Source organism: Pseudomyrmex gracilis, unplaced genomic scaffold (assembly GCF_002006095.1).
Source record: "Pseudomyrmex gracilis isolate BER0280 unplaced genomic scaffold, ASM200609v1 scaffold_123, whole genome shotgun sequence".
Classification (NCBI taxonomy): Eukaryota; Metazoa; Arthropoda; class Insecta; order Hymenoptera; family Formicidae; genus Pseudomyrmex; species Pseudomyrmex gracilis.
Genome location: NW_018020707.1, coordinates 349,018 through 375,798, shown reverse-complemented (window position 1 = coordinate 375,798; position 26,781 = coordinate 349,018). Strand labels below are relative to the sequence as shown.

Below are 26,781 nucleotides of genomic sequence, written 5' to 3'. Positions count from 1 at the left end.
TATATATATATATATATATATATATATATATATATATATATCTTATCGTTAGAACACATCGTAATAAAATTTAATTTGCAAAATAACTTGAAACAATTTGTGACTTCCTTCTGTGCGGCGGACGGGGCACACACAATGTTATCAAGAAGGATAAATTAATTCTCGTGCGAACAATAGTCGGTTATTTTCTGTTTCTTAGATTTTTCATCCGCGCGGCGTTATCACAACGACGTCATCAGACCCATGCTCCTTAATCTCCTGACCGCCGGTGATTCATGCGATGTGACGGACGCTTTAAAGCGGTTAGTAAAACTCATTCTCTGCGTGTGCAAGAGAGAGAGAGAGAGAAAGAGAAGGAAGAAAGAAAGAAAGAAAGAAAGAAGGAAAGAAAGAAAAGAAGAGTTAGAGAGAGGAAAACCACGGCAAAAGGGTTGAGAGAGACGGCGCGACAAGTTCTAGAGGAGAATATCATCGGAAAGAGAGACAGATGGGCAAAGAATATAGACACAGTAACAAGGAGGGAAAATAGAAAAGAGATCGTAAAGGAAGGGACACGCGGCGGACAGCTTCGTATATATGCGATTACACGCGGTCGAGCGGGGTATATACAATGACGCGAGGGAGGTGAAACGGGGAATGGGGAGCATTGCCCTATATATCCTGTCCTTTTTTCGATCCCTCGTGGTACCTCGGGGGTCCACGCGTGCGAGATCTTTGCGCTCGAGATAAGCGGGATGATTACATATTCTCGCGCAATGAAAAAGGTTAATTATATGATGCAAATATATCTCTTCTCTTCACTCCTCTCCTCTCTCGCCAATTGCGATCGTTTCAAATGGCAGTATAGTCGGTACATACAAATGTTGTTTTATTCATTCGGTAATTTGTCGCAGTTTATTATACCGGCGGATAAAAAACCTATCTAAAAAAAAGAAGATAAAAAGAAGAGTGTATTGTGGATTGATTAAATTTTTTTATAATCAATTTGTTTCAAAATCGCGCACGCGACTTGTGTCGCGATTTCGGCCGATCGAAATAATTTGCCGTCGTTGCATCGCGATGGAAATAATTTTGATGGCCGACATTTATGCTCGTACCTCTCTGATAACCCTACAATCGCGCGCGATTGTATGACTCCTATGTACGATATATCGCTCGTTATGTTGCCGGTAATGCATGTTGCGTAAGAGCTATTAGCGATCGGCATTAATTTGTTCGCACTTATAACGGTCGTTTGCATGTAACTAATTTCTCGTCGCGCAATTCGCATCGTCGCTGTTCAATTTTTTCATGTTTTTCCGAAAACTCTCTTCTCGCGCCGCTCTTGTCTCTGTCTTTCGTGCACGCCTATAACAATGTGTCGCGATATCGCGAACGGCACATGCTCAGCATTTCCGTATCTTCTGGTCGGCGCCGGGCGCATTGGCATAGCAATGAACGCGGCGTACTTTTGAATATTTATAATATTCATGCCGCAACACGGCCGATTAAAGCGGATTCGATTAATTACCTATTTTCTCCTCTTTTCTCGCACGTATTTTCCTATTTCGAATAAACGTGAGTGTATAAAGGTATAGTTTTCGCATCGAGGAGAGATAAAACAAGAAAATGTTATTTGCATGTATTATTCTATTTAGCGATTCTTCATAGCGATTTTGAATTTGCATAGCTTTATTGTTTTCTTCACTCCTTCCGGATTCTGCCACGTAGACTTCGATTATTTCGATTGTTGCTATTTTTTTTTGTTTTGTTTATACATTTTTGTCGCTTTTCAAAACATTCTAAACATCGCTGCTTTGGAGGACAAAAAACACAGAGCTCTTATTATGTCTTTATATTATTCTACTCGACGGCCTTAAAATGTTACGTGACGCATTTTTTTCCGTCTTTGTCACTCCGACCGCCGTACTCGCTCTCTCCCACGACGACCCGTTTCAGCGCGAGCGTTTCTGTTGCAAGAGGAAAACAGACAACGATCATTATATAAAGTTGCAGAAGTTCTGAGCGCGTAATGTTACGGTATCCCCGATGGCGGAGCGGATAACGCGTTATTAAGAAAGATAACAATTATCTTTTCTCGTCGCGTGTATATATATGTACATGTGTATATATATATATATATATATATATATTGTATATATATAGATGTATACATATATATATATTTTGTATATACATATGTATATATACATATGTACGGAAAAGAGCGCCATGGATAACTTTGCACTTAGTATGCTTTCGAGTTCCCACTTCGAAGAGACAAAGATTTACAGATACGCTCTTTCTCCTTGTGCTTTATATTACTTTCTTCTTTCTTTTCTGAAAACCAAGTACAAACGATAAAAACGAGACACGACATTATATTTATCGTCAAACGTTATAAACGTTCACTTCCGTTATTATATATGACGACCTTTTATTTTTAAATAATTTGCATTAATGCGACACTTTAAATATCGCGTGCGCGTGCCACGCTTCCCGGCAAATAATCAACAATAAGAGCAGCAAATAAGCAAGCAAAAGAGAGAGAGAGAGAGAGAGAGAGAGAGAGAGAGAGAGAGAGAGACACAAATTCGTTAGTATCCCGGCGAAGGAAATTTATTTACGCGATGGAAAATGTTTTTTTGTTTTGTTTTTACGAAAAGAAGGACGTACACGACGATCGAATGAATAATGCATGCGCGCTATTGTGCATCGGCTCGTGGTGAAATATTTAGCGATAGAACCTCCCGTGTAATTGGCACGCCTCGATAAATAATAACGGCGATACAACGAATTCGAAAATAATTCGTTGCACGCGCGTCCGCGCATATGTAAGGGAGGGCACGCACGTATACGTACGTGCACGCATCTCTCTCCGCGCCAATGCACTTGTTCGCGCAGATAAAAGAGCGTCGTAGATGCAATCGCGATATCAATGGCCGGTGGGTTTCGCGTGCGGTGCAGAACGCATGGAAAGAGAGAGAGAGAGAGAGAAACAAGATTAACCGCTATAAATACCCATCGCCGGCTGATCCCTTTTCTCTCGCAAACGGAGGGAACTCTTGGCCGTGACTGTACTCTTAAAACATTGGAAATAGTTATGGCAGCGGTGCTCATTCTCCTCACGATGCGGATTTCACGGTGATGTTATTGATTCAATTATGTAACATCGGGTCACGGATCGCGGCACACGCGCTCGCTATGATGAGCGACTTGGCGACAATTTTGCATAACGAAGCGCACACTCGAGACCCGATCCATTTACAAGCGCGCTCCATTGACAGCGCGCGCGCGCGCGCGCGACTATATGTGACCCGATATCGAATTCACTTATCGACAATTAAAGAATCTTATTATTCGAGATGAGTGTTTTGGAACATCATCTTGCCCTCTCTCGCCGAAGGATATCAATACTTATGAAGAAGTTACGTCGCACAAAAAAACAATAAATCATAAAGTTTTTGTATACATATACATATGTAAATATACATATGTAAATATGCATATATGTTTATATATACATATATATGTGTATATATATATATATAAAACCGGATATGAGGAAAAAAATGTAGAGCGTTTCACGTGAATATTCCAGCACATCGATCTTTGCGCGGCTGTCTCTTTTACGTCCAAATCCGATCCATTTGAAATTTCGCCCGGATAAATAAAGCAAAGGGAGTAATGGACAAGTTTCCGCCGCAAAGCAGCAGACGCTCGTACAGTCCGTGCTACAAGCGAGCCGTCGGATCATGTTTTCCCATCTTCGAGTATCGAATATTCGCTGCCGACTATTCGAAATTATACGAACTTTTTCCCATATTGACGATATCGCATCTACATGTACGGCCACGCCTCCGTGATGTTTGCCGTGACGTGTGATAACTCGAAATATCACACGTTACAAAAAAAAAAAAAAATTAAAAAATAAAGGAACGAGAAAAAACAGTATAATAACATATTCTCGCGCAAGGAACGTAAATGGGGAACAACAAAGCCGACTAATTCCGCTATTAGAATATTCCGTGAAGTTTCGCAATAACTTTCAGCACCGGAGCGAATGGTGAACTCCGGAGTTCGCGTCGACAATTACAGAGTGATTTCCGGTTGATTGATATGTACGTGCAACACATGTACACGCGCGCGCGCACGCACGTCGACATGCACGTCGGTAAACCACGTTCGTGTATTTCCCGGTGCGGGAATTCCTCGCTATTCAGAGTGCCGTACGGGGAACCGTCGTTGTTGCTCCGTTAATCAAAAGCTTTGATAGTCGAATCTTAGCAAAACGAAAAAAAATGAAGACAGAGCAAAACACACACAAAAGAGATTCTCTTCGATACCAGTCGATACGGTTTTGCAGCCGCTCGTCTCGCCGGCTCTCTTCGTCGAAAATTATGCGACGGACTGTACTCGCTCCGTGAGCACGGTTCGTTTGCTCTTTCGTTTGCGGAATTTTTTCAGCAGCCGGATAATAAACATTTTTCTCATTGAATAATAAATACTTTTTCTAGAGCACAGAAAGAGAGAAAGAGAGAGAACGAGTAAGAGAGAAAAGTCTGGCATAAAATCAACGTCACGTATATCGTTCGGGATTTCTCTTATTTCCTTCTATTGTTGTTTTGTTTGCCCCTCCTCGCGCAAAATGCAAATTAATCCCTTGCATTTTCTTTTCTTCCAAGTGCGAGATTTGTTTTCTCATCGGCACGGACGCAACGCGTCTCGCGCGTCCACTCCGGATATCAATTATAAGATACAAGAGCAAGTGTGAGCTTTCATGCGCGCGTGTCTATTATTTACCGTCACGCGTCGGTCACGCTCGATCGATTTCAATCGCACGCGGCCGACTCGGAAGCTCCCGCGTTGTCGCTTTTAGCGCGAAGAGTTTCTTCTATTCTGTGCGAACAACGTGTCGGGTTTATCTCGTGCGCGTTACGTATGTATATGCTGTGCGTGTACATCGTGCGTGCGTGCAACGTTGCGGCGACGCGAGTGCGCACGTGTGCCGTGCTTGTGCTTTGCTGCAAATACCCTCTGGGGAGGCGTACCCCTCTCCCTTTTCTGCGGACTCATCCCCCGCTGCCGTCGTCGCCGCGAATCTCTCACGTTGCTCGTGTTCGGCAGGGGATGATATTTTAAATCGCCGACTCAAACGAGCTTTCGCCAGCTCGGTAGAAAAAAAAAAAAAAAAAGAGATCTCTCTTATCCCTCAATCAAATTGTTTCAATATTTGTGTGCACGTGTATATATACACATACATACGCTCTTTGCTACATTTAATAGACGTGCTTTTAATGTAAATAGGCTTTTTCTATTTGTAATAGTCTAATTAACATTATAATGTATTGCGCGCACACTATTGAAACGTATTTCTCATTAAGTATTAAATATACGTTAATTATAATATTAATAATTACATGATAATTATTATTAAATTATGTAGTATATTGTGTTATATATACGTACATACACGCACACACACACACATTATGGATGATATTATTATTTAGAAGCCATCGTGTTGCGGGAAATTATGTTTTCGTGAAGTTGAAAATACAATTTAAATGAACCTCGATGTATGATTCAATATCAACTCTCTCTCTGTTTTTTGTTTTTTTTTTTTTCAGTTACTGGGCAGTGCTTGCTTCAGCCACGGCCCTTACACATTTTACAAAGCAGTAAGAATAGGTACCGGTCGTGTCCTGCGTCTCGGGAGTTTCTTTTTGACAAAACTCTGGAGCGATGCCGACCTCGTCAGTATCGGCGAGCTACAGCTGCTGTGGATGGACAATCGCGGACCGAATCAGCCTCTGGCGTCTTTGCGGCTGTATTTCTTACCTGAGAACACGCCAGACGGCAGGAGGGACACGCACGGAGAGGTGAGTCTCTTTTTTTTAAAGATATTGAAAATAATCGCGCGTTTACGAAAATAGAGAAATAAATTTAGTACCGCGTTTGAGAATCGGCGAGCTCAAACGTTTCAAGATTATATTTTAGCATATGATGTATTATTCAAGCATCTATCTCTGTCTCTCATTCCGTGAGCTTTTCTCGTGACGTGTCGTGACATGTCAAATTTATTTTTTTTTGGGGGGGGAGTTTAATTAGATATCTGGATTTAAAACAGTTAGAAAATAAACTCTCTTTCTTTCTGTCTCTCTCTGTCGAGTCAATGTTCGCTAAACCACTTGATCGATGTTTTACCGCTGTATAACACGCTTAAACTTCCAACAACTAGCGGCAATTCCTGCTTTGCCGACGTCGTCGGTAACGAGTCTGTTGTGTGACACTCGACGGTCTTATCACTTTCCCGCGCGTCTCGCGGTGCCTTGTGTTATTTTAACTCAAACTGCCATTTGGATGCGTATGACTTTGCGTGGAAATTTCATGAGGCAGACGCTACACTCGCCATTTTGACGCAGTGTAGTAATTTCGTTTCACTTTGGAGAGAAACATGTCGGAGTTTATTTATTTTGTTATAATATAAATGCAAATATTCTTACACTGTTTTCTCTCTCTCTCTCTCTCTCTCTCTCTCTCTCTCTCTCCGTACGTATACGTAATATACAATATTGAAATTTCTCGTTCCGTTGCATGTGTATTGTTAATTCAGCCGGGTTGTATATTAATGCAAACCAAAATTACCGGATAGTAATCGCGATGTTATCGCGTTTAGCGCATCGATGTAACTATTTTCGTGAGCGTGCCATCGAGTCGAATGAACGATTACGCAAATCACGCAAGAGGCATTATTCAAATATTGCACAAATATATATGTCGAATGCTGTGGGACGAGAGAGAGAGAGAGGGGGGGAAAGGAGGAGGGCGCGCGTACAATGCGAGAGGAAAAAGACCGGGCAAAAACGAAACTTGTGAAATATTGGCGTGGCCTTAAAGCCACTTGGAAGGTTCAAAGGATACGACCGTTCGAGTTTACCCCTCGCTCGACTGGGGTAGCTTTGGGGTTGTCGCATTTCCTTCGTCCTTGTTGTTCCATTGAGACATCGTCAATTAAGCACACCCCTTCGTTCGTCATTTTCATTGTTTGCGGGCCGATTATTCCGGGAGATACGCGAACCGAGACCAACGACGATGTCCATTCCCGAAATCATTACCTTTGATCCTGATTTTTTTGGTTATTAAGTATAATACACGTGAGAAAGAAAGAGAGAGAGAGAGAGAGAGAGAGAGAGAGAGAGAGAGAGAGAGAGAGAGAGGAAGAGAAATTTCGTTGATAACGTGCTGTCTATCGAATTTCAATCTTCTTGTATTTTCCTGTTCATTCGAACGTTGTCAAAACGAAATCTCGCTGTTCCTTCTCCGAAGACGATCGATACGCGTTTAGTTTACGACGAGAGGGATAGGATAGGTCGGGTTTACCGCGCGAAGGGAAACAGTGTTTTTTTCTCTTTTCGAAGTACTACACGAGAGAGGAAAAAGTATTCGCAGAGAAGAGAGCTCGATAAAAAAGACGAAAACTGTAAACTGTTCTTTGATGAAAATGATGTTAGAAACATCAAGTGTTTCCTTTTGCGCTTCGCGAGTTTCCGTGTGATTTCAGAAATTGTTTCTGATGGCCGCTTTGTTGAAACACTGAAAATGACAGGGTGGAATATATATATACGATATATATCCGCAGGTTGGTGGGAAGAGGAGAGGGAGGAAGAGTGACTAAAGACAGACGTCCGTAATTGTGGCTACTTTCGAACCCTTTTGTCTCTGGTAATTGCCTGCTCTTCCCCTCCCTCCCCGTAAAAACTGAATTTTTTTCCTGCCAACAGTCGTGTCGAACAACGCGATAGAAAATATTTAACTCGAATCGAACATGTTTGTCTTTGCTCGTAAAAAAAAATATTGCAAAAACCATTTTTGTCCAGCTTTTTAAATTCTATTATGAATAACGTTTTTAAAGGCTAAGAGGTACGTTCTCTTCCTCTCTATCTATCATAGTCTTTCTCGCTCGACCTCGTTCACACGCACAGTCAGTCGCGTGTTATCACGAGTCGACCGTGTCGTGTATAATTGACGTGATTGATGAGCCGAGAAAGGGGACGGGGGAGAAGAAACTTCGCTTCATCTTGACTATCGGGGCAAAATATTTATCCAACAGCTGCTGGCACACTTCGGTTTTTCGGTCACTTTAAAACTGGAAGAGTTCTCTCTTGTACGGGCAAACAAAAGTTTTATCTCTCGATATCAGAAAAACGGTGAAACAGTTTGTACTTGTGTAAATATCGATTTATATTTCTGTATACTTTTGTTGGTATATATCACTTTTAGTACACGCTGTTAATTTATATTCCCACGCATCACTTTTAGTTTACATATCTTCATCTAATTATCTAATTATTCCTTTTCGGTAGTCCCGCTACAGCGTTTCCAATACGTACATTTTCTAATTAGTAAATTTGCACACGCGCGCACCTACACTAATTTCGAATAGGAATGTTAGTACAGGTGCGATATTCGCACGATACGATAGTTGATTATTGGAACGGAACCTTGTTGCATTAGCCAATAATGATATCTACGTACGTATTATCGCAATCGACGTTCGCCTATATAGCGGGGAGTAACGCTTTTATGTTATTCCGCAATATACATTTAATAACACACATCTCGCCATCGATTCGGTTCGCATTAAAATTGTTTACTCCGCAATTTGAAGTTGATTACATTGCATTCTCTATTTTTGCTCCGCGATGCTGCCAACCGAAAGTTGGCACAAACTCAACGAGACTTCGTTTCGCGAAACTTAATTTTCGGGCAACCGACTATTAGTCTCCGCATGAAGTCATGAGAAATTCCAATCACGGTTAACATTATTTTTAACTAAAACCGTTGCTGATTCACAATGAACATCTGTTAAACTCGAATTAAGTGAAATATTTGAAAAGTTTAAATTTAATTTTATTTTAATTATGTGATTTTAAATATAAAGTTTGTAACTGTTATATAATTCATTTCTTTAATGATGATGATGCAAGTAAGTGAAAAGTGACGTTAGTCGTTAATTATCTCGCGTCTGTCACACTAACGTTATCGATCATTTTGTTGCAACGCTGTACGAAAATGCTCGTGCGCAAAGCTCTTTCTATCGTGGCAAAACTACTTTATCAACTTTATGTAATCTTTAATATTTCGTGACAAAAAAGACTTTAATTAAATTCTGCAAAAGAACGCTGAGAAATTTAATTAAATTCTCAAATAAAAATAACATTTTATTACCTCACTCCGAATTGTTGTCGGTTCTATAAACATTTTACTGTAGCGAAAAATTTCTTCGCAACCAGTTTGGCTAGCGATACGTTTTTACTTCTGTAAAGTAATGTAGAATAAGCTAATTAATTATTCGAGCGTGATTACGTGCAGCAGGTACAGCCGGTCCGTGTGGAATGCAGCGGACTTGTTTACGTACGCGTGTGTATGTGTGTGTATGTCTGTTGAAACACTCAGACGCATACACACGCAAACATGAGTCGCGCGTGCGCGTCCGTCCGGCTTTTATCAGATGCAACAACGATTCTACTTTGCTACTGACGAAAAAAGATAGCGCGCGCATCCCGCCTCGTTACTTTGTAATAGTTCAAAGAACACCCCGCGGCTTGGCTCTCGCTCCTCCCGTAATTTTCGTAGTTTTAATTTGCTTGCTCGAGCACGGCACGCATTTTTATATCGGCTTGCAAAATTTTAATTAAAATTCTCTCCTTGTGCCTCAGTACGCGCTACCGTACTGATTCGTTCGATAAAGCAAGTACGCGTGTCATTATCTGCGCTGTGCAATTAGCGGACACGTGCCGGAGGCGAGGAAATTTCGTTTCTCGAGAAGAAGATGATTCGCGACGGAAGAAGAGACACGATATCTGTAGTTTTGATTTTATTTTTATAACTTTATAGACTTTCTCTCGAGTGCGCTTTGCGTATAAAAAAAACCGAACTCACAATTTATTCTGAGCTCTCTCATCTCTCACGGAGTCCTCTCGTAATGTTCGCAATGTGCCAGACTACCGTTGTGCTTTTCTGTCGTTCTATTTTTTTCTTCGCCCGCACACGTGCACGTATATACGCGAGCGCGTGCTCGTCACGTTAGAATAATTCGATGTTCTAAATAAAACTCATGGAATTCGCGTGCACGCGGTTGTTGTTCGGCCGCTGGAGGACGGAGGAGAATCTGCGACGGGTGAATGTACCCTTAAGCTCGTCACACAACGAGAGAGATCGCGCGATTAAGACCCGCAGCTCGGACATTACGCTCGGACGAATTTCGAAAAATAAACTCCCCCACGCTCTCATTTTATTTAATTTTCCTCTCTATATATATAAAAAATATATCTGTTTCCATTTAAATGCACGTGTGTAGCGAAACATATAGATGTGTTAATATTGCACATTTTATTATATAATATAATTGAATCGAGATAGAAGATTCGCGTATTCGAGAAATGTATTGAATTTGAGAGAAAAAGAGAGAGAGAGGGAAAATATGTTTATTGAAATTTGCGCTATCGTTCTATATTGTATTATTATATCTATAGTATTAAATTCATTTCAATTTATTATAGAATTAATAACCACCAAAATTATGCAGTGAATCTCTTTCGCTACACTGTGAATTAAAACCTGAACGATCAAATATACTTTTTTAAATATTATACACGCGGGTAACATAAATCTCTTGATATCGAGTTCATACGTTGCTTGTTTTTATAATTTTTTTATAAATTTTTTTTTTTACGAAATTGAAGAGAAATCGCACGAAACGTTTTATTATTTTGTTTATTTTTCTTTTTTTGTTTAGAGAATTTATTTCGCACGAACAAGCAGAACCTTTATTGCAAATGGAGAAATATAATTATATTAATGGAACGGCGGTTTAGAGATCTGCACTAATTGAATCTGTAATTAAATCGCGAGAGAGCGTATTTACACTGATTATTTTTCCGCGATGTTGTTAGTTAAAAATCCGGTATTCTCGGAAACGCGTTTGTTTTTTTCCGCGGTAAAAGCCGCGAGAAAATAGAATCCAATATCTAATTTCATTCCATTGAAATAATTTAGCCTGAATACAAGGCGGAAAATAGGGACGTAGATATTAAACACGATATGAGAGAATATAAGTCAACATTATATAACGCTCCTCCTTGCGACATTATCATTAGCCAAGCTCTTCTCATTAACGACAACAATGTCGACGTAGTTGCCAGTATTATCATTATTATTGTCACAACTTTCCTCATTAGCGAGAAAATTGAAATACTTCATCTACGTGTACATATATAGCGATGTAATATTTAATAAAAAAAGAATTTCTAAAAAGAAAAATTTAATAACACGAACCATAATTTATTTTAGAAGAAACCCACGCAAAATCTTTAATTTAACTTGAGTTGCGAGTGTAATTTTAAAAGACGCTTCTTTCTCCTCTCTCTCTCTCTCTCATATCCGGAGATATCTTATTACATAAATTCCTAAAAGATTCCAAAAGTTTGTTGAAAACATGTAATCGACTTGAATTACATCATCGGACGATCTGTCTGTCCCGGCGATTTAATTAATCGACCGATTCAAGAACCGTGTTGTGTTTGCATCGGGAAAGCACAATAGAGTTGTGCACGTCGATAGAAGGTCAGTGAACGCGTAATTTCATCAACCGGCCACTGTCGTGTTATAACAAGGCAATTAATATATTCATCGAGTCGATTTGATGAATTAGCAAAGCAACGAGTGCACACCGATCGTTGCGAGTTTCGTATTCGAACAAATCGTCGGGATACAATGTCGGTCATCGATTTTCATCGGCCACACGGCCAATATTTGACACATCGTCGTCTCCTGATACTTTATTTGTTACATTACATCCAATATATTGAATTACATTGATTTTTTCGAAAAATAAAAGCTTTTTATATATTTTTTATTGTCTCTTTGTGGTATTGTGCTCTCGTATCAAAGTAAATAAACTTCAAATGTCAAATCCACTCCACTCGCCTCTTTTCTTTCTATTTGATATTTTTCTACAAATACAGTTTCGTCGAGTTTTTATCTCGCAATTATTGCCTCGAGCGAACTGATGGAAACCGAACAATATAAGGCACGTGGATTTCCGCTTTTCTTCAGCGCGACCGGCATTTGGTGGGTATTAGGCATTCAAGTGGATTTATACGAATGCATTTCGGCGTGTGTGTGCTTTGCTATGATACAGTACGCTGTGTGCGGCCGGTAGTGGTGGTGTGTTGTACCGTGGTTGGCATAGTGGGTGGCGTGGGCATGGAAACTGGAGAAGGGAGACGCAGGGACGGAGGGAGACCATGGCTACGAGGGTGTCGAAGAGAAGCTATAACGAGGGGGAGAGGAGGATGTCGAGCCACTGTACGGGTAACCGGGAATAAGGGGAAGAGAGAGAGAGAGAGGTAGAAAGGAAGAAAGAGCGAGCGAGAGAGAGATAGAGGTAGTGTTATTGGTTTTTGTTGCGCATGCCTACTGCCGGCGCCAATCTGGCGAATTATTAGCCAAGTTTAACTGGCCGGAGGTGAGATAGATTATGACAGGAGCTGGCAATTTAATACCTTCCTCCCGCTGCGCGAGCCTCGAATCTGAAATCAGGGGAAAAAATCACTCCCGATAAGTTTTCGATTCGAACGTGCGGGAAGACGGGCGAAAATTTCTTCGGTCCTTTCTTTCACGGACTAGTTTCCTTCGACTTTGATTGAATCTCGACGGATTTTGCGATAATTCCTCGCGCGAACTTCTGCAAAAAAAAAAAAAAAAAAAAAAGAAGGAAAAATAATAATACTCGCGTTTTTTTCATTTGAATGCAAAGTTACCCGTGTCCCAATTCGCATCGTGCGCGACAAAAAAGAAGTATGGCATAAAATATGTATGAGAGTTTTGAAGGTTTTTTTTTTTTACGAGGTTGTTGTAAGATTCATTCAAAGTGTCTATTGAAGTGCAGCGATATCAATGACGAGATGATGCGAAGGGAGAAGGAGACGTCGGTCCTTCCAGCGACGTTAACCTTTAAATTGCCACAGATAGCATCCGAACGATCCAGAGGAACGTTCTTGACAAATGTGTATACGTGTGCGTACATATGTGTGTGTAATGCACGCTGGTATGCATGCGCACACACATGTACACGATTTAGCCGCTTTCACGGTGTGCATTTGATACCTGCGGCAGTTCCTTAAGGCGCATTCACAAGCATCTCAAGTACATTTTACCTTGCTTACGATCAACAAGATGAGTTTCCTGTGGAATTGTTGAAACTCGCGTTTTCCACACGAACAAGCATACATATATATTAGCTTTCCGTTTACATTTTGGCTAATCATTTAATCGTTTCTGTTTATTGTATTTGCGTGTAAATAGCACTGAAATTACTTAAACAAATAGCACCGTGTAAATGGTAATTAAATTTTTTTATTTTACGAGCGAAAATGCGCGTTGTCGCGAATAAAGTCATCTTTTCCTTAATTAACTTTGTGAAAAGCAATTTTTCGCATCACTCGTTTGTTACCGTGTCAAAGTTTATTTATATGCTATTTCGAGTTTCTCGCATGTAAACTTGCTGGTAAACATTGTTCTTAATCATTAGCGACGTGCGAGTTTCATTCGCAGGTATGATTAAATGCAGGCAGTCGTGTATTTTGATGCTAGCAATCAGTAATTTTCGCAAGATGAACTAAAGTTTGTGCCCGTGTACATTCTGCGGGACGGGAAGGGTCGCAGGACGCGGTGGGCGGCGTTTCCCTCGAAACGTAACGTAACTCCATCAAAGTTTGCACGTAACATTACGCTAATAGCTTTATTACGTTGCCGCGTTGAGCGACCTGTTCGCCGCCCAAACCGTTTCCATCATTTTCAAGATTGTCTGATCGGTTAAATCGAAAACGAGATGCGATAAACCGCGCGAGCTCAAATACACATTGGCATATATATAGTTTCGGCGCGCATTTACCAATTAACTATTCTACGATCAATCGCGCTCTCGAGCGCTGTTTTGCAAATCCCACGTACTTGCGCAATAAACCTCTCTTGCTTATGCGACATCTCATTAAAACCATTTCTCCCGGTGCGGTGATAATAATTAGAAATTGCGCATTTATGTAACGATTGCTTGTATAATATTTATTACTTTTTAATGGAGAGGCTCTTGTACGCGCGAGTGAGTAATTTTATTTAATTTTTTTTTCTCTCTCATATTTCCTGATTGTCAGGAGAGACAAAATGCAATTTTCTTGTTCGGCCGATTTTAATATAAATTACGTAACAAGAGATAAATTTGTTTCGATTATTTAATTTGTAGTTTTTTACTCGCTATTTCATAATTTACAATTCACTCTACTGTGTCACAATTTATTTTATCACATAAATCTTTCTGTTTATATTGAAAATATAAAATTTCGTCGATGGAAAAGAGTGCGCAATGCGGAATTTATTTTAAGGATTGATTTTTGTGTCGTAGAATTTGCCATTTTCGCGGATATATTTGCGACTCAATGCGCATCGCGCGGGCGTGGCAATAATTATTATACTAATATCATTAGCGTAGTGCTTGTTTAAAATTCGAATATACGGCTCCCCGTGCGGTCCCGGCGATCGATGCAGCATTAAATTACCCCCGGAGTCGGGGCTAAAATTCCGCGCGCTGAACGAGTCTCGCGAAGTGCTTCACTCTCCTGTAATAAAGTCCAGTATTGTTACAAAACATCAAGCCCGCTGATGTGCTCGAACAAATTGTTGCGCTCGTCTTTCTTTTAATAATTACACATCACAGCGCTGGATTGACGTGAGTGTGAGAAAAAGAAAAAAAATCGCGCGTTTTGTGTTTCTGACGCGGTTTTATATCTGCCGCTAAATTGATTACAAGGCATCGATCGCATTAACGGAGAATCATTCAATATATTGAGAGTGGTAAAAAAAAAGAAATACAGAGAGAGAGAACGAAAGAAAAGACATGTTACAATTTTACACACTGCTATATGCGCCTATGGTTAGGTTGCACAGTCCTTTGGCGAGATTGGATAATTCTAATACACAGTCGCGTTTGTGCGACAAGCTTTGATCATCTCCAACAACTGCACAAATTCTCTCTCGAGAGAAATATAGCAGAAATTTCTCCTTACTTCCCTCGTGCTCGTCACTATCTTCGTTTCTCGCTCTTTCTACTGAGCTTTTCATCTCTTTCGTTCTCTTGTTTCTTTTCTTGTTTTTATCATGAAAATACACAACTTTTCTACGAGAGGTTTTTATTTTAATAAATATTTTTTAACACATAAATATTATATTATTATATTACACATTTTACATTATATTTTTAATTTATTATGTTATTATATATATTAAAAATAAAATTATAAAATATAAAATTAAATATGAAATTACATATATTAGAGAAATAAAATATTAAATATATAAATTTTACATTTTTTGGTCTAATTTGTGTTTGAACAGAATTATTAAACATCATAATCTCTCGCGTAATCTCGTAAAATCTTTTTGCTTGTATGTGTTTATACACATGTACACACGTACATATATGAGATAAATTAATTTTTCTTATTTATCGTTCACAAATACAAGCTCCATACATATAATAATATTCTACGGTCTAATTGTAACAACCGCATAAGCGTTCGAAATTGCGCTTTTTATCCGTTTATCCGCGCTGCATAAAATGTATATGCCAATTCGCGTAATCCCCGACCGGCAGCGGATCGACCGCCGCAACATTTTTTCGCGGTTGCAATTTTTCTCGCGCGGAGATTTTATTTAAAGCTTCGGGCTGCAAGAGTGCCGGTTATTTTCGTTCTCCCGGTATTTTTAAAGCCGATGCTCTCCTTCACGGCGAAATGATTACCTACTACAACGGCGGCGGAGCGTGGGCGGAGTGATAACAAATTCCGAAAGTCTATACCAACACTGGTGTCGCCAGTTTACTCTGCGTATTATCGACAGAGTTACACACACACACACACGCACGCACACCACGTGCGCACGTACAATACATGCACGTGTATTAACCACTCGTTCGCGAGGATCGTTATATTCCGCGTCCGTGAAGAAAATGCGCCTCCTCCTTTCGTCTTTATCTTCTTTCCAAGAATTACTCGACTTATACCTTCATTATTCGGAAATGAAGTCTAATCGGCTGTGAAGAGAGACTTATCACGCTTAAAAAGACCCATTTCTCGTCCTCGTCCAAATATTATCTGTATTTTTTTCGCGTGTACACGAAATATTTTAATTTTAATTGTACAAGGCAAGGTTTCGAATTTTTTTCGGATATACTATGTTTTTCTTCCTTTCTGATTAATCGCGATAAATTGGTTTTTCTTCGTTGCTTTTAGGATCGCGTTTGCGAAACGTTTGGTCATCGGATACCCGCTGGTAAAATGGAGCAATTGGATCTGTATTATTTTATATTGCAGTGTCCCCCGGGTCGCGGGGTGTGGCCTCATTTTCGTATCGAGCCATTCGAACGAGTTCAAACACGCAAACGTGTTTCGAGCTTTGCTTTCGATAATCGGCCGTTCGATGAAAAGCACGTACGCGCGCCGTCGCCGCTGCCGCCTCTCTTCGCCTCGTTCATTTATTTTATATCACATTGTAATGAGAAACGTTAACAATCGCTCTGAGAAATTATAAACGCAAACCAATTTTTGTAACAGGCGGAATAACGAAAATTTTTCAAAAAGTAATCAGTTTTGCCACGTTGATTTTTACACGGCGTTACTGTATTTTTCGAAAGCGCGATTTTCCAAGTTTTTTGCGCACTGTAATAAAAATATGTAAATTCAACGAACATCATTTGGCGAAATGCAGAAAATATGATAATATTTCGCCATAAGATAAATAGATATGCGCGCACAGTCAAATGTATATTCATACATGTACATTCATATTAAATATTCATATTAAATACGTGCGTCGTCGCGTTAATTACACTTTTAATATTTTTAAAATAAAAAAATACACACACACGCGCGCGCGCGCGCGTATATGAGAAAATTTTATAAAATTATTTTTGTAGAAATGCGAAAGAGCAGAATGACATTTTATTCGCTCGTGGACAAACATTTCCATTTCATTTTTGTCGTTGAAGCTGAATCACAACGCCCTAGAAAGTCTCATTCAATTTTCCGATCGCAATGTGTGTATATACATATATGTACGACCTTTACATCTTTTTCTTTAAACTTCGTTTTACTGAAAGATCACATCTATCATTGACTGGATCAATAAATTGAACATATACGTTGAACGTTCGGATTTTAATTCGGAATGGAACTATTCGTATGAAACGTTCAACTATTTGTATGAAATAAATGTTTAATAATTGCGCAAACATTGGAAAATTGGCAAAAGAGCAAAATGCCAAGAATTTAAGAATATAGCATTTTTTTTTTCTTTTTTTTTTTTTTTTATCGGAATTACATTGTTTCGTTACTTACAATTGGATGGTATTAGTGAATACCGTCGTTCTAAAGGATAAAATCACAGTTTACGCCTATGCGACTCGCCCTGTCGTCCATTAAAAGTCGTCGGCCCTTGTCTCCCTCCGCGAGGAGCACAAAAACCAGAAAACGTAAAAGGCATGGCACTCGTTCGAAACCAGTTCACGCTCCGGGGGAAGCTGCGCGCGGCGGCGCGGAGCAAAATAGATTGTTAACGAATAAGACGTGGGGAGGAGAGGGGGAGGAGACAATAAGATTAACACATGGGGAAATAATCACGTTCCTCATTAACGATGCGCGTGCTGGAACGCGATATAATAAATTATTGATCGTTTGAAACGTGATATTTCGCTCGTCTTCTAAAAATTGTAACATACGAGATGAAGCGTATAAAAAAAAAAGTTTACGAGGGAGAAAGATATACGATGTACATTTCCATATTTAAAGACAATGACACGTGAGAGTCCCTTTTGTTTCTCGTAAATTGCTTCATGATTATTCGTGACGCATTCGTCTATTTGAAAATTCAATATCGCGGTGCGCTCATGTCCCGAAATTAAGCCACGATCTGGTCTGTATATATTAGATGAGTTTTCGAGGAACATTCTTTGTTTGTGCCTTTCACGCTTATTTTCTTCGTCTTCGGTCTCCCAGATCGATATACACATATATATACCTATTGTATATATATGTACGCAGCATATACGTATATGTATATGTATACGTATGTGCGCGACGATTGTATTATTACGGCAAGCTTTTCTGTGCATACATTCCACTCGCACGGATAAACACCGTCTGATAATGTAACTGAATTATATATGTGCATTTAACATTTATTATTCGTATTAATTACTTTTATTATTATTCATTGCTTTACGCAAATGCCCGTCCTTCATAAAATGTAATTATAAAAGATAAGAAGTATGATTCCAAGAGCAATTGCAATTAGACGCACAAATATTTCTCTCGCGCTTTTCCACGAATAAAAATAATTCTACAGCAAGCGCGCATTATTCGTGCACATGGTTTGATAATATCGCGTATGCAGATATAATATAAATTACTAAAAATATTGTGTGCGTAGATATTAAAAAAAGATAAATATTGTTAAATTGAATTAATAAAACTTTTAAAAAGTTATGTTAATTTGTAAAAAAAATTTACAAAAAGAACATTAATGAATTTTGTATATAAGAAGCTACACATTTAACTTCTCACAAGTAAGATTCATCGACGAAAGAAGACAGATAAATAAACATGCGTGATACGAATGACGCGCCGATTATCTTTGACACATTGAACTGGCGATTCACGTCGCGCCACGCGTGTGTCGCATAATTGCTTTTAAATTTATTTCGGATTTCTATTTTCATCGACGTCTTACGCCAATGCGCTCTCCCGGAGTCCAGCATACGCGCGGCCGGAAGAAACGGGGAGAAATAGTATAGAGAATATCCCCCTCAAGACCCCATTGACCTATGAATCGTTCATCTTTACACGCGACGCCTCTGATTTTCACCTTTGACAGGTAAATGAGCGGCTGATGAGACTCGTCTTGAGGCCACCTCCACCCGGGGGCAAACCAAATTATCTTGCGCCGCGTGCACCCGCGCGCAATTAACGCGATATAATTCCGTCATTCACCATGATTCACGGAGTCTCGGTGCTTGTTTATCTCTTTTTCACGTTGAAGGCGCGTGGCACTTTTTTAATTCACAACAAAGAGAGAGAGAGAGAGAGAGAGAGAGGGAAAGAGAAAAACAGTAGTCGCGCGCGCTCTTTCTTTCTCTCGACAAAAAAAAAAGAAAAAATCGAAATTCTCGTATTTCTCATGAACGTGACGCGCTGTGGACCGCGAGAGCGCTGTTATTGTCATCCCAACAAGCGACTTCATCGCCTGCGAATGACGAGGTTTTCAAGCTCGCGGTTAATCGCGACAGAGTGGTAATGTCGATTTCGCCACGGTTGGAAAGCATTATGAAAATGAGGAAGAATAATTTAATATAAATGCTAATGATGTATCGGATATACACATATCTGCGAGCTCGGTCGCGCGCACATATCGCGTATATTCCGCTACACGTTCGCTCGAAGCGAATTTCAAGGATCGCGAAGAATATCGGAAAGGATCGCGGGAAATCGTTGTCGATAATTTTCTTGAACTGTCCCGGGCGTCTAAGCGGCGCATGTACGTTCGGATAGATTTTCCTTAAGCACAAAATTATACGACAGATGAATCTATCGTCGTATAGTCGTGATTGATAATTCTCTCTTTCTCTCTCTCTCTCTCTCTCTCTTTCTCTCTTTCTTTCTTTCTATCTCCCTTTTTTCGAAGAAAAAATGTAAATTAAATTCCGCGACATGTTGTAACGCAATCCCGAACGAGAAAATCGCTTCATAAAATATGACTTCCCGCATGAATGCCACTTACACCGTGGCACAGTCCGACATATGTATTTAATAGGAGCGTGTGTAAACACGTATAGCTATATATCGTTATCCGAGTCTGTTGGACGGGAGAGAACGACGCGTTTCCATGGCAACTTACCCCACCTATCGAATTTCTCTCTCTCTCTCTTTCTTTTAGTCTGTTATATTTTCCTTTTTCACACACACACACACATATCCACACGTACATATGTGTATATATATATATATATGTATATCACTCTCCTCTTATCCCTATCTACTAGTTTCATCTACCACTACTCGCAAATACTCGCTTGAAGCCACATGCTCTCTATGTCTATTTTTTTTTTTTTTAACGTATATCTACCCTCTCCGGCTCTTCGTCGCGGAAGAAAACTATTCATTGTCGATACTCGAGGCCCGGGCATCCTCCGACCGTGAAACCGACTTTCTCTTTTTCCCGTTCTTTCTTTCCAACACGACGAATTCCCCATTGAAGATATCTTCCTTCTTTTCTCTTTCTCTCTCTCTCTCCTATCTCTCTTTTCTTTTTTCTTCATCGCCTAAGGTCGATGATCTTTTATTGTACGGATAGAGAATTATTTGGGCATGAAAGACGAAGGTTACTATCCGGAGAGAAGGTCCGGCAACAAGATCCCGTCCGGATTACGCGCGCGCACAGCAAGATGTAAACTCGCTCTCCCGGATTGATTTATCGTCAAGATAATTACGCGATTACGCCTACGTAATTGTGAACAATCTGATGCGCGCGTTTCCCAATCGTAATTTTCCGCCGCAGCGTTGATCGTTTGTAAATCCAAGAAATTTCGTTCGTATATCTCGGATCAAAAAAACGGGGAACACACACGGATGAAAGAGACGATACGAGGAAGGAACAGAGAAAGAACGAGAAAAAGGGAAAAAGAGAGAGAAATAGAATAGTAGCTATATGGTTTCAAATTCCGTGTACCCACGTAATTCACGTTAATTGGTATTCAGAGGGGTTGGCCGCGTTGTGTGTAGTGTGTCTTTTGAAAACAGCCCCAGATCCATTCTCTCCCCTGACAGCCCTTAAACCTGACCCTCGACATCCCTCTCGGGAATTACCGTATAACCCACAGTTGGCGATTTTCTCTCTTTCTCTCTCGCTGACCGATACGGAAATCTTTTGCTTCGAGATGTCAAGATGATTGACTTTGGATGCTCGGACACAATTTACGTCAAGTCAAGACGGAGCGGAGCAATAATCGTTTGGTCTTGGACCACGTCCAAGAGAGTGACGCGTATTTCGAGAGTCGCTTTTATTAAAACCGCGGTAAGACAAGAGGGAAAAGACGAGGCGCGAATCTTCCGCGCGCTATTGGCCGCGTTCTTGTCGTCGCCGCGACATTTGTATCCCGATGACAGAAACGGCGCGTGCAGCACATCCGGAAGACGGAGAAGAGATGATGCGCTGTGCACATATGTATATGCGGATAATTATATTATCGGGACCGCGTATGGGGAGAGAAACACATACGTACGTATGTAAGTTTCTCTATGATCTCTTATTCGCTCAAGTCCGCATTTTCGAGAAGCAATTTAGCTAATTCGTCGCAGTCGTTTCCCGAGTCGGCCGTTTGCTATTTTAAAGTACGACGAGCGCTCTCGGGGAAAACGTTCCCGTGAGAATCCGGAACGCGAAAATTTCCAGTGGCAACGTGAAGACAGAGAGAAAGACGCGCGTTATTCGCGTAATTTAGCTTCGGGTCGATCGATAATAATCTCTCGCGCGCGTACAAAGAGAGAACGAGAGTGAGAAAGGGAGGGAGGGAGAGAAAAAGAGAGAGAGAGAGAGAGAACGAAAATGAGGGATGCACGCTTTCTTTCGGGTGTCAAGAGCACACGTGTTTTCCCGCTGAAATACGGTAAATAACTTTCATTGTCCGTTGATTAGTTTGTCGCTTGCGCAATCAGAGTCGGGAGGGGAGAATTGAAATGACGGACTAAATTTTCCGGTTCGATGAGAATGTCCCCGCAAAACGCGTTGCGCACATGATATCACAAAGAGAAGAGCGTTGTGATATTTGAGTTACAAATTGCATTCTTCAGACGAAAGCTGTTTTGGCAAAGCAACGTATAAATAAAAACAAATTTTGTAACGTTTTTGGAGCGAGAGATATGTTCTCCGGAGAAATTTTATACTCGTCGTCTCCTACAAAGAGAGAGCGCGATATATATATATATATATATATATCTCGCTAGATATATATATATAGTGAGTAACGAAGTTTTAATGTCGCGTGTGTATGATGAACGCGTTGCTTTTTCGCTTCGGAAAGTATATTCCGCGTATCCGGTGACCTTTTGAACTATCTAGATTTACCGGTGACAAATAATATGTATTAATAATATTGTCATTTTTTGTATGTAATAATATTGTTTTTATGCCGAGGAAATGAAAATACAGTTTAGAAGTGCATTCATTTAAGTAGCTATACACTACTTCTTGGCGCCACACATATCGATGATACGGATCTTCGTTGTGTATGGATTCAATTTCAAGCAAAGCACGAATCTGATATTCTCTTGTCTCTCTCTCTCTCTCTCTCTCTCTCTCTCTCTTTTTTGTTTCAACAACACACAAGAGATAAAAACATTATCTTATTTGTATCGATGTTTATACGTGCCGCATAATTTAGAATTGAAACATCGATCGTATATCGTCGAGTTTTTTTTTTGTTTTGTTTTTAGATACTGCGCAGTATATCTTTTTTTTCCGATTACATTACGCGATGACGTAAACGTCATGATAGAAACGGCGTTTTAGCGAAGATTCTCGAGCAAAGTGTGTACACGCGTCATTAAAAAATACTACGAAATTTACCCGACTGTTATACGCGCTGGAAATATAACTTGTGCCGCGCGTACTACACGGCAGAATAAATATACCGGCTAAAGAGATAACAGAATATGATAACGAAAATATGGAAAATGTAGAATACACCGGCGGCGGCTTATTATGGAGTGCTCGGTCGAAAATACGAGCACACGTCCCGCGCATTATTTTATATGTTATTTGTGATTTATATTCATCTGCGCGCAAAGCACAGATTTAATTAAGTCGGTGAAATATATGTATTTTTTTTTTTTTCTATTTACATGTATACATGTGCGCGCGAACGACGTAAACCGTGAAAATAACAAAATACAGAGTAATAAAATAGTGTTTTTTTTAAATTGTTGATAATTAAACTTTATAGAACGCTATTTTTGTATTCCGTAATCCGAATATATATGTATGAAAGAAAGATATATTATTCACGATAAATAATTAACAATGTTTACACAGAAAGAGCAGTAGTTAATATCGATGAGAAAAGTCCCATTTTCACCAATTTATGCAACAATCAATACGCCATTCATACGCCTTGAAATTTAAATGTTTACGACAAAGCGTCTATTATTAAAAAATCAAACATCGGTTGTAAAATTTCATATTCGCAAGCCGTAGTAGTAGTTAAAACAGAAATAACGATTTCGATCGCAGTAACATGTTACGACGGCAAACACAGTGGCGATTAGCGGGACGTTATACGCCAATGGTGATACAGGCGAGGCTGCAGTCTGTTTAAAGTCATTGGCGTGGTCGTCGTCGTCGTCGGCGCACGCGTTTTGGCGCTCCGCATTCTCTGCACTTACAGGCAATTTACAAATCGACAAATCGCCCCTGGCAGTCGGCCCGCATCACCTTCACCCTCTCCCGCTAATGTCTGTGTTGCGCAAATCCTCTTGTTCATTGCACGTCGACTCTTTAATCGCTCCGCGTGTCCAACGATCGATTGGCCGAGAAAAGATAATGCCGATCCCGAGAAGTAATTAATTTCGCGATTTTACATCTAACGATTGCACGTCGGAAAAGCGTGGAAATGTGTGTGTCATAAACGGCTTATTAACGATCCTCGAAGCGTTGGCGAAACATTTCGCTCAATAAATCTCTTCTCGAAGGTGCCTTCGCCATTGGTAAATATAGTAGTAGTAACACACACTCGAGCGCTCAAAGAAATCTCTCGTGCTTATTGCAACGTATGTATATGTATGTGTGTGTGTGAATCACCGCTTCGCGCATCACACGCGTGTGTATGTATGTGTGTGCATACTTTTCATATTTCACAAATATTATAACAGAACGCAAAGAGTGTATATTTCTTATATCTTGGCAAGAAATAAAATCTAATAAAATATACATTCAATTCGCTTGTGTGACGTGAAATATTGCAATATGATTTTAATATTTTCAATATTTTATTGTGTAACGTGTTCTTACAAACGTTCACAAGAGACCGTCTGTGCTTAATAGCCTCTTGTATCTCTCTGTCATCTCCCATTACCACCACACACACACACACACACATACAGATATACACACACTGGTATTCGGTGATCGATAAATACAATTTCCGTTCCTCTCACCCACTATTACTCTAGAACGTTTATACAGCGTAAAATTGTCGCGCGAAGAATCTTGCGCGAAATTTTGTCAAAATTTCATTTGTGTGCAAAACAAAATTCTCAACGGAGTGTAAAACTCCGAAGCTGTTTGCGCTCCTTTCCGAGGGCATTTCCACCGTGTATATGTGTGTATATAACGCGCTGAAGTTTCAAAGACTCGGCTTTTGTCGCGCGAATTAAACGTAATCCGCACCGCGGACGGCTCCTCATCTGCGAGTTTTCTGATTTTTACGTGTGACTCGTCGAAAAGAAGAGAAAAAATAATAATAAAAAATATATATATATATATACATATAGAAAAGCACGTGGGCCACTAATGCAGACGCCTATGTACCGTCCTTGGTACTTGGCGCGTTGATCAAGTATTGTCCCGCGCGCGAGCCGCTTGATGCGCCCGCGTGTGGACAAAATATCGTCGTCGTTGCGGTCGCTCGACGAGAGGGTTTCACAATAATAGGAAAAAAAGGCGACCCTCGCTATTCAGACCCAAAGCGGTTATTTCTCACTATAATTTAATAACGCCCTTGTATTTTGATAACGATATTATTTTGCGCTATTCGCGAGGTATCGTTTTTTGTAATTTTACAAACAGTACACACGCAACGACCGAGGAGGAGGAGGAGAAGGAGGAGGAGGAGGAGGAGGAATCGGTACGTCACAATCAGTCGTTGGAATATAATCGAATGTGTCCATAAAAAAGAAAACCCCGCGATATTGCTTCTTTTTTTTATTGCACACATGTAATTGCGTCTCATTCCGCACAGTCGCGCGAGCGAAAACACACGACCCGTAGTGGTGGATCAACGTTTAATAAAAGCGACACGTTACATCCTCGAAACGAACTAATTAATAAAAACGAGTCTTTCCATCGGCGCGTGTTCACTCTATTTTCGCAAACCGAGATATTAGGTTGTAACAAATAAAAGTGGAGCAAATGCTTCCAGCGAAAGATAAAAGTAAAAGCAGTTGTTTTGAAGTTAAGAGCATGAAGAGGAGCGACGGGAAGAGCGTATCCTACATTTCGCATGAATAATCTCTCTTTTTTTTTTGCTTGCAAGACGTTTGCTTCGTTTTTTTTTCTTTTTTGTTTTTTTTTTCTTTTTACGAAGTTTGCAAACGTTCAGAAATCAGCAATACAGCTTTATAAGATATAAAAGATTTCAGTAAAAAAAAAAAAGTACAATACCCGCAGGTTTCATACTTTTTACTTATATTCTGCGTCGCTCGCAGAGTGTTTACTAAAGTGTCTTTTGTAAAGACGTTTTTTTTTTTTTATGCAGGCAAAAATCTCTTTATTTTCCTTATTCCAAACATTCGATATTATTATTACTTATGTTCGCTTAAGCGTTTTTTTTTGCTTTGATAGAATGTGGTCAACAGGATTTGCTCCGTTTTATTCATACCAGCAGCCAATTGCTTGCGAAACGCTCTCATTAATTCCGTTTAACCCTCGTAATTTTGTTCGTATAATCAATTCCTTTATTGCCGCGATCGTTGAAGGTTCAAGAACTCTCCTCGACCGATGACGGGCGTATCGCGGCTGTAAAAGCGGTTTAGCGCCTCTCCCCACACACGTGTATACGTATACATGTATATCTTCAAATGCGCATATACTTAAGCGCATACTTAAGCGAGAGACCTCTTCTCGTCGACGAGCATCTTGCAATGTGCATCGTGCCACAGCCTACAGGTGTCGCGGAACATCGTTCGCGTACGCATGTGCGTGTACACCGAGGTGCATTAATAGCATTCGATTGCTCGATCACACACAAACGTATTTTTTCATTCTTCCTATAGATTATTCTTGACAGCTTGCTTTTTATTTCTCACATTATCGATCGTTAAGTTATTTACAGCATCCCATTAACTATTCAGAAAAGGAAGGGACTGTTTAGTTGTCAAATATTTATGTACGAGAAAAAAAAAGAAACAGTGACACTAGAACGGTTCTGAGAGTAAATCAAGAAAATATGAATGTGAATGTGACATCAGCAAGCGCCGAAGCGCTGTTAACGACGCGATAATAAATTTTTAGTCTTATTTTTTTTTTTAGTATTTCACAAGGAACAGAGTGATAAAATAATCAACGTAAATTTTATAATATGAGAAGTCTAAATATAAATTTTCTTTTTTTTTTTACGTTCTTCTTTTATTACTTCGGTTTGCTGATGGAAAAATATTTACGATACTTCCAATTTGTGTAAAATATTGTTATGTATTAATACAATATATTTTTGTTAAATATTAGACAATTAAATGCGAGAGACGTCATTAATGTGTCCCAGTGTACACGCACGCACACTGAGACATGCGACAGTGACAAAAAACGAACGGTGACGCACTTTACGCATACCATATACATATATCTGTATGTACATGGTTATATAGGTATGTAATACATATGAACGTTCCCGCCGCGTGGGATAAGACGAGGAAAGCG

The 26,781-nt window shown here is 39.9% G+C and overlaps 1 protein-coding gene across 1 annotated transcript in view; it reads left to right on the top strand.

The window, feature by feature from the left end:
• The window catches only part of LOC109856554 (proline-rich protein 36-like), a 129,549-nt gene that overhangs the window by 22,605 nt on the left and 80,163 nt on the right, over window positions 1-26,781 (top strand). The window contains exon 2 of the mRNA XM_020431940.1: window positions 5,610-5,861. Within this exon, the coding sequence (XP_020287529.1) occupies window positions 5,610-5,861 (252 nt within the window). The remainder of the gene's footprint in view (window positions 1-5,609; window positions 5,862-26,781) is intronic.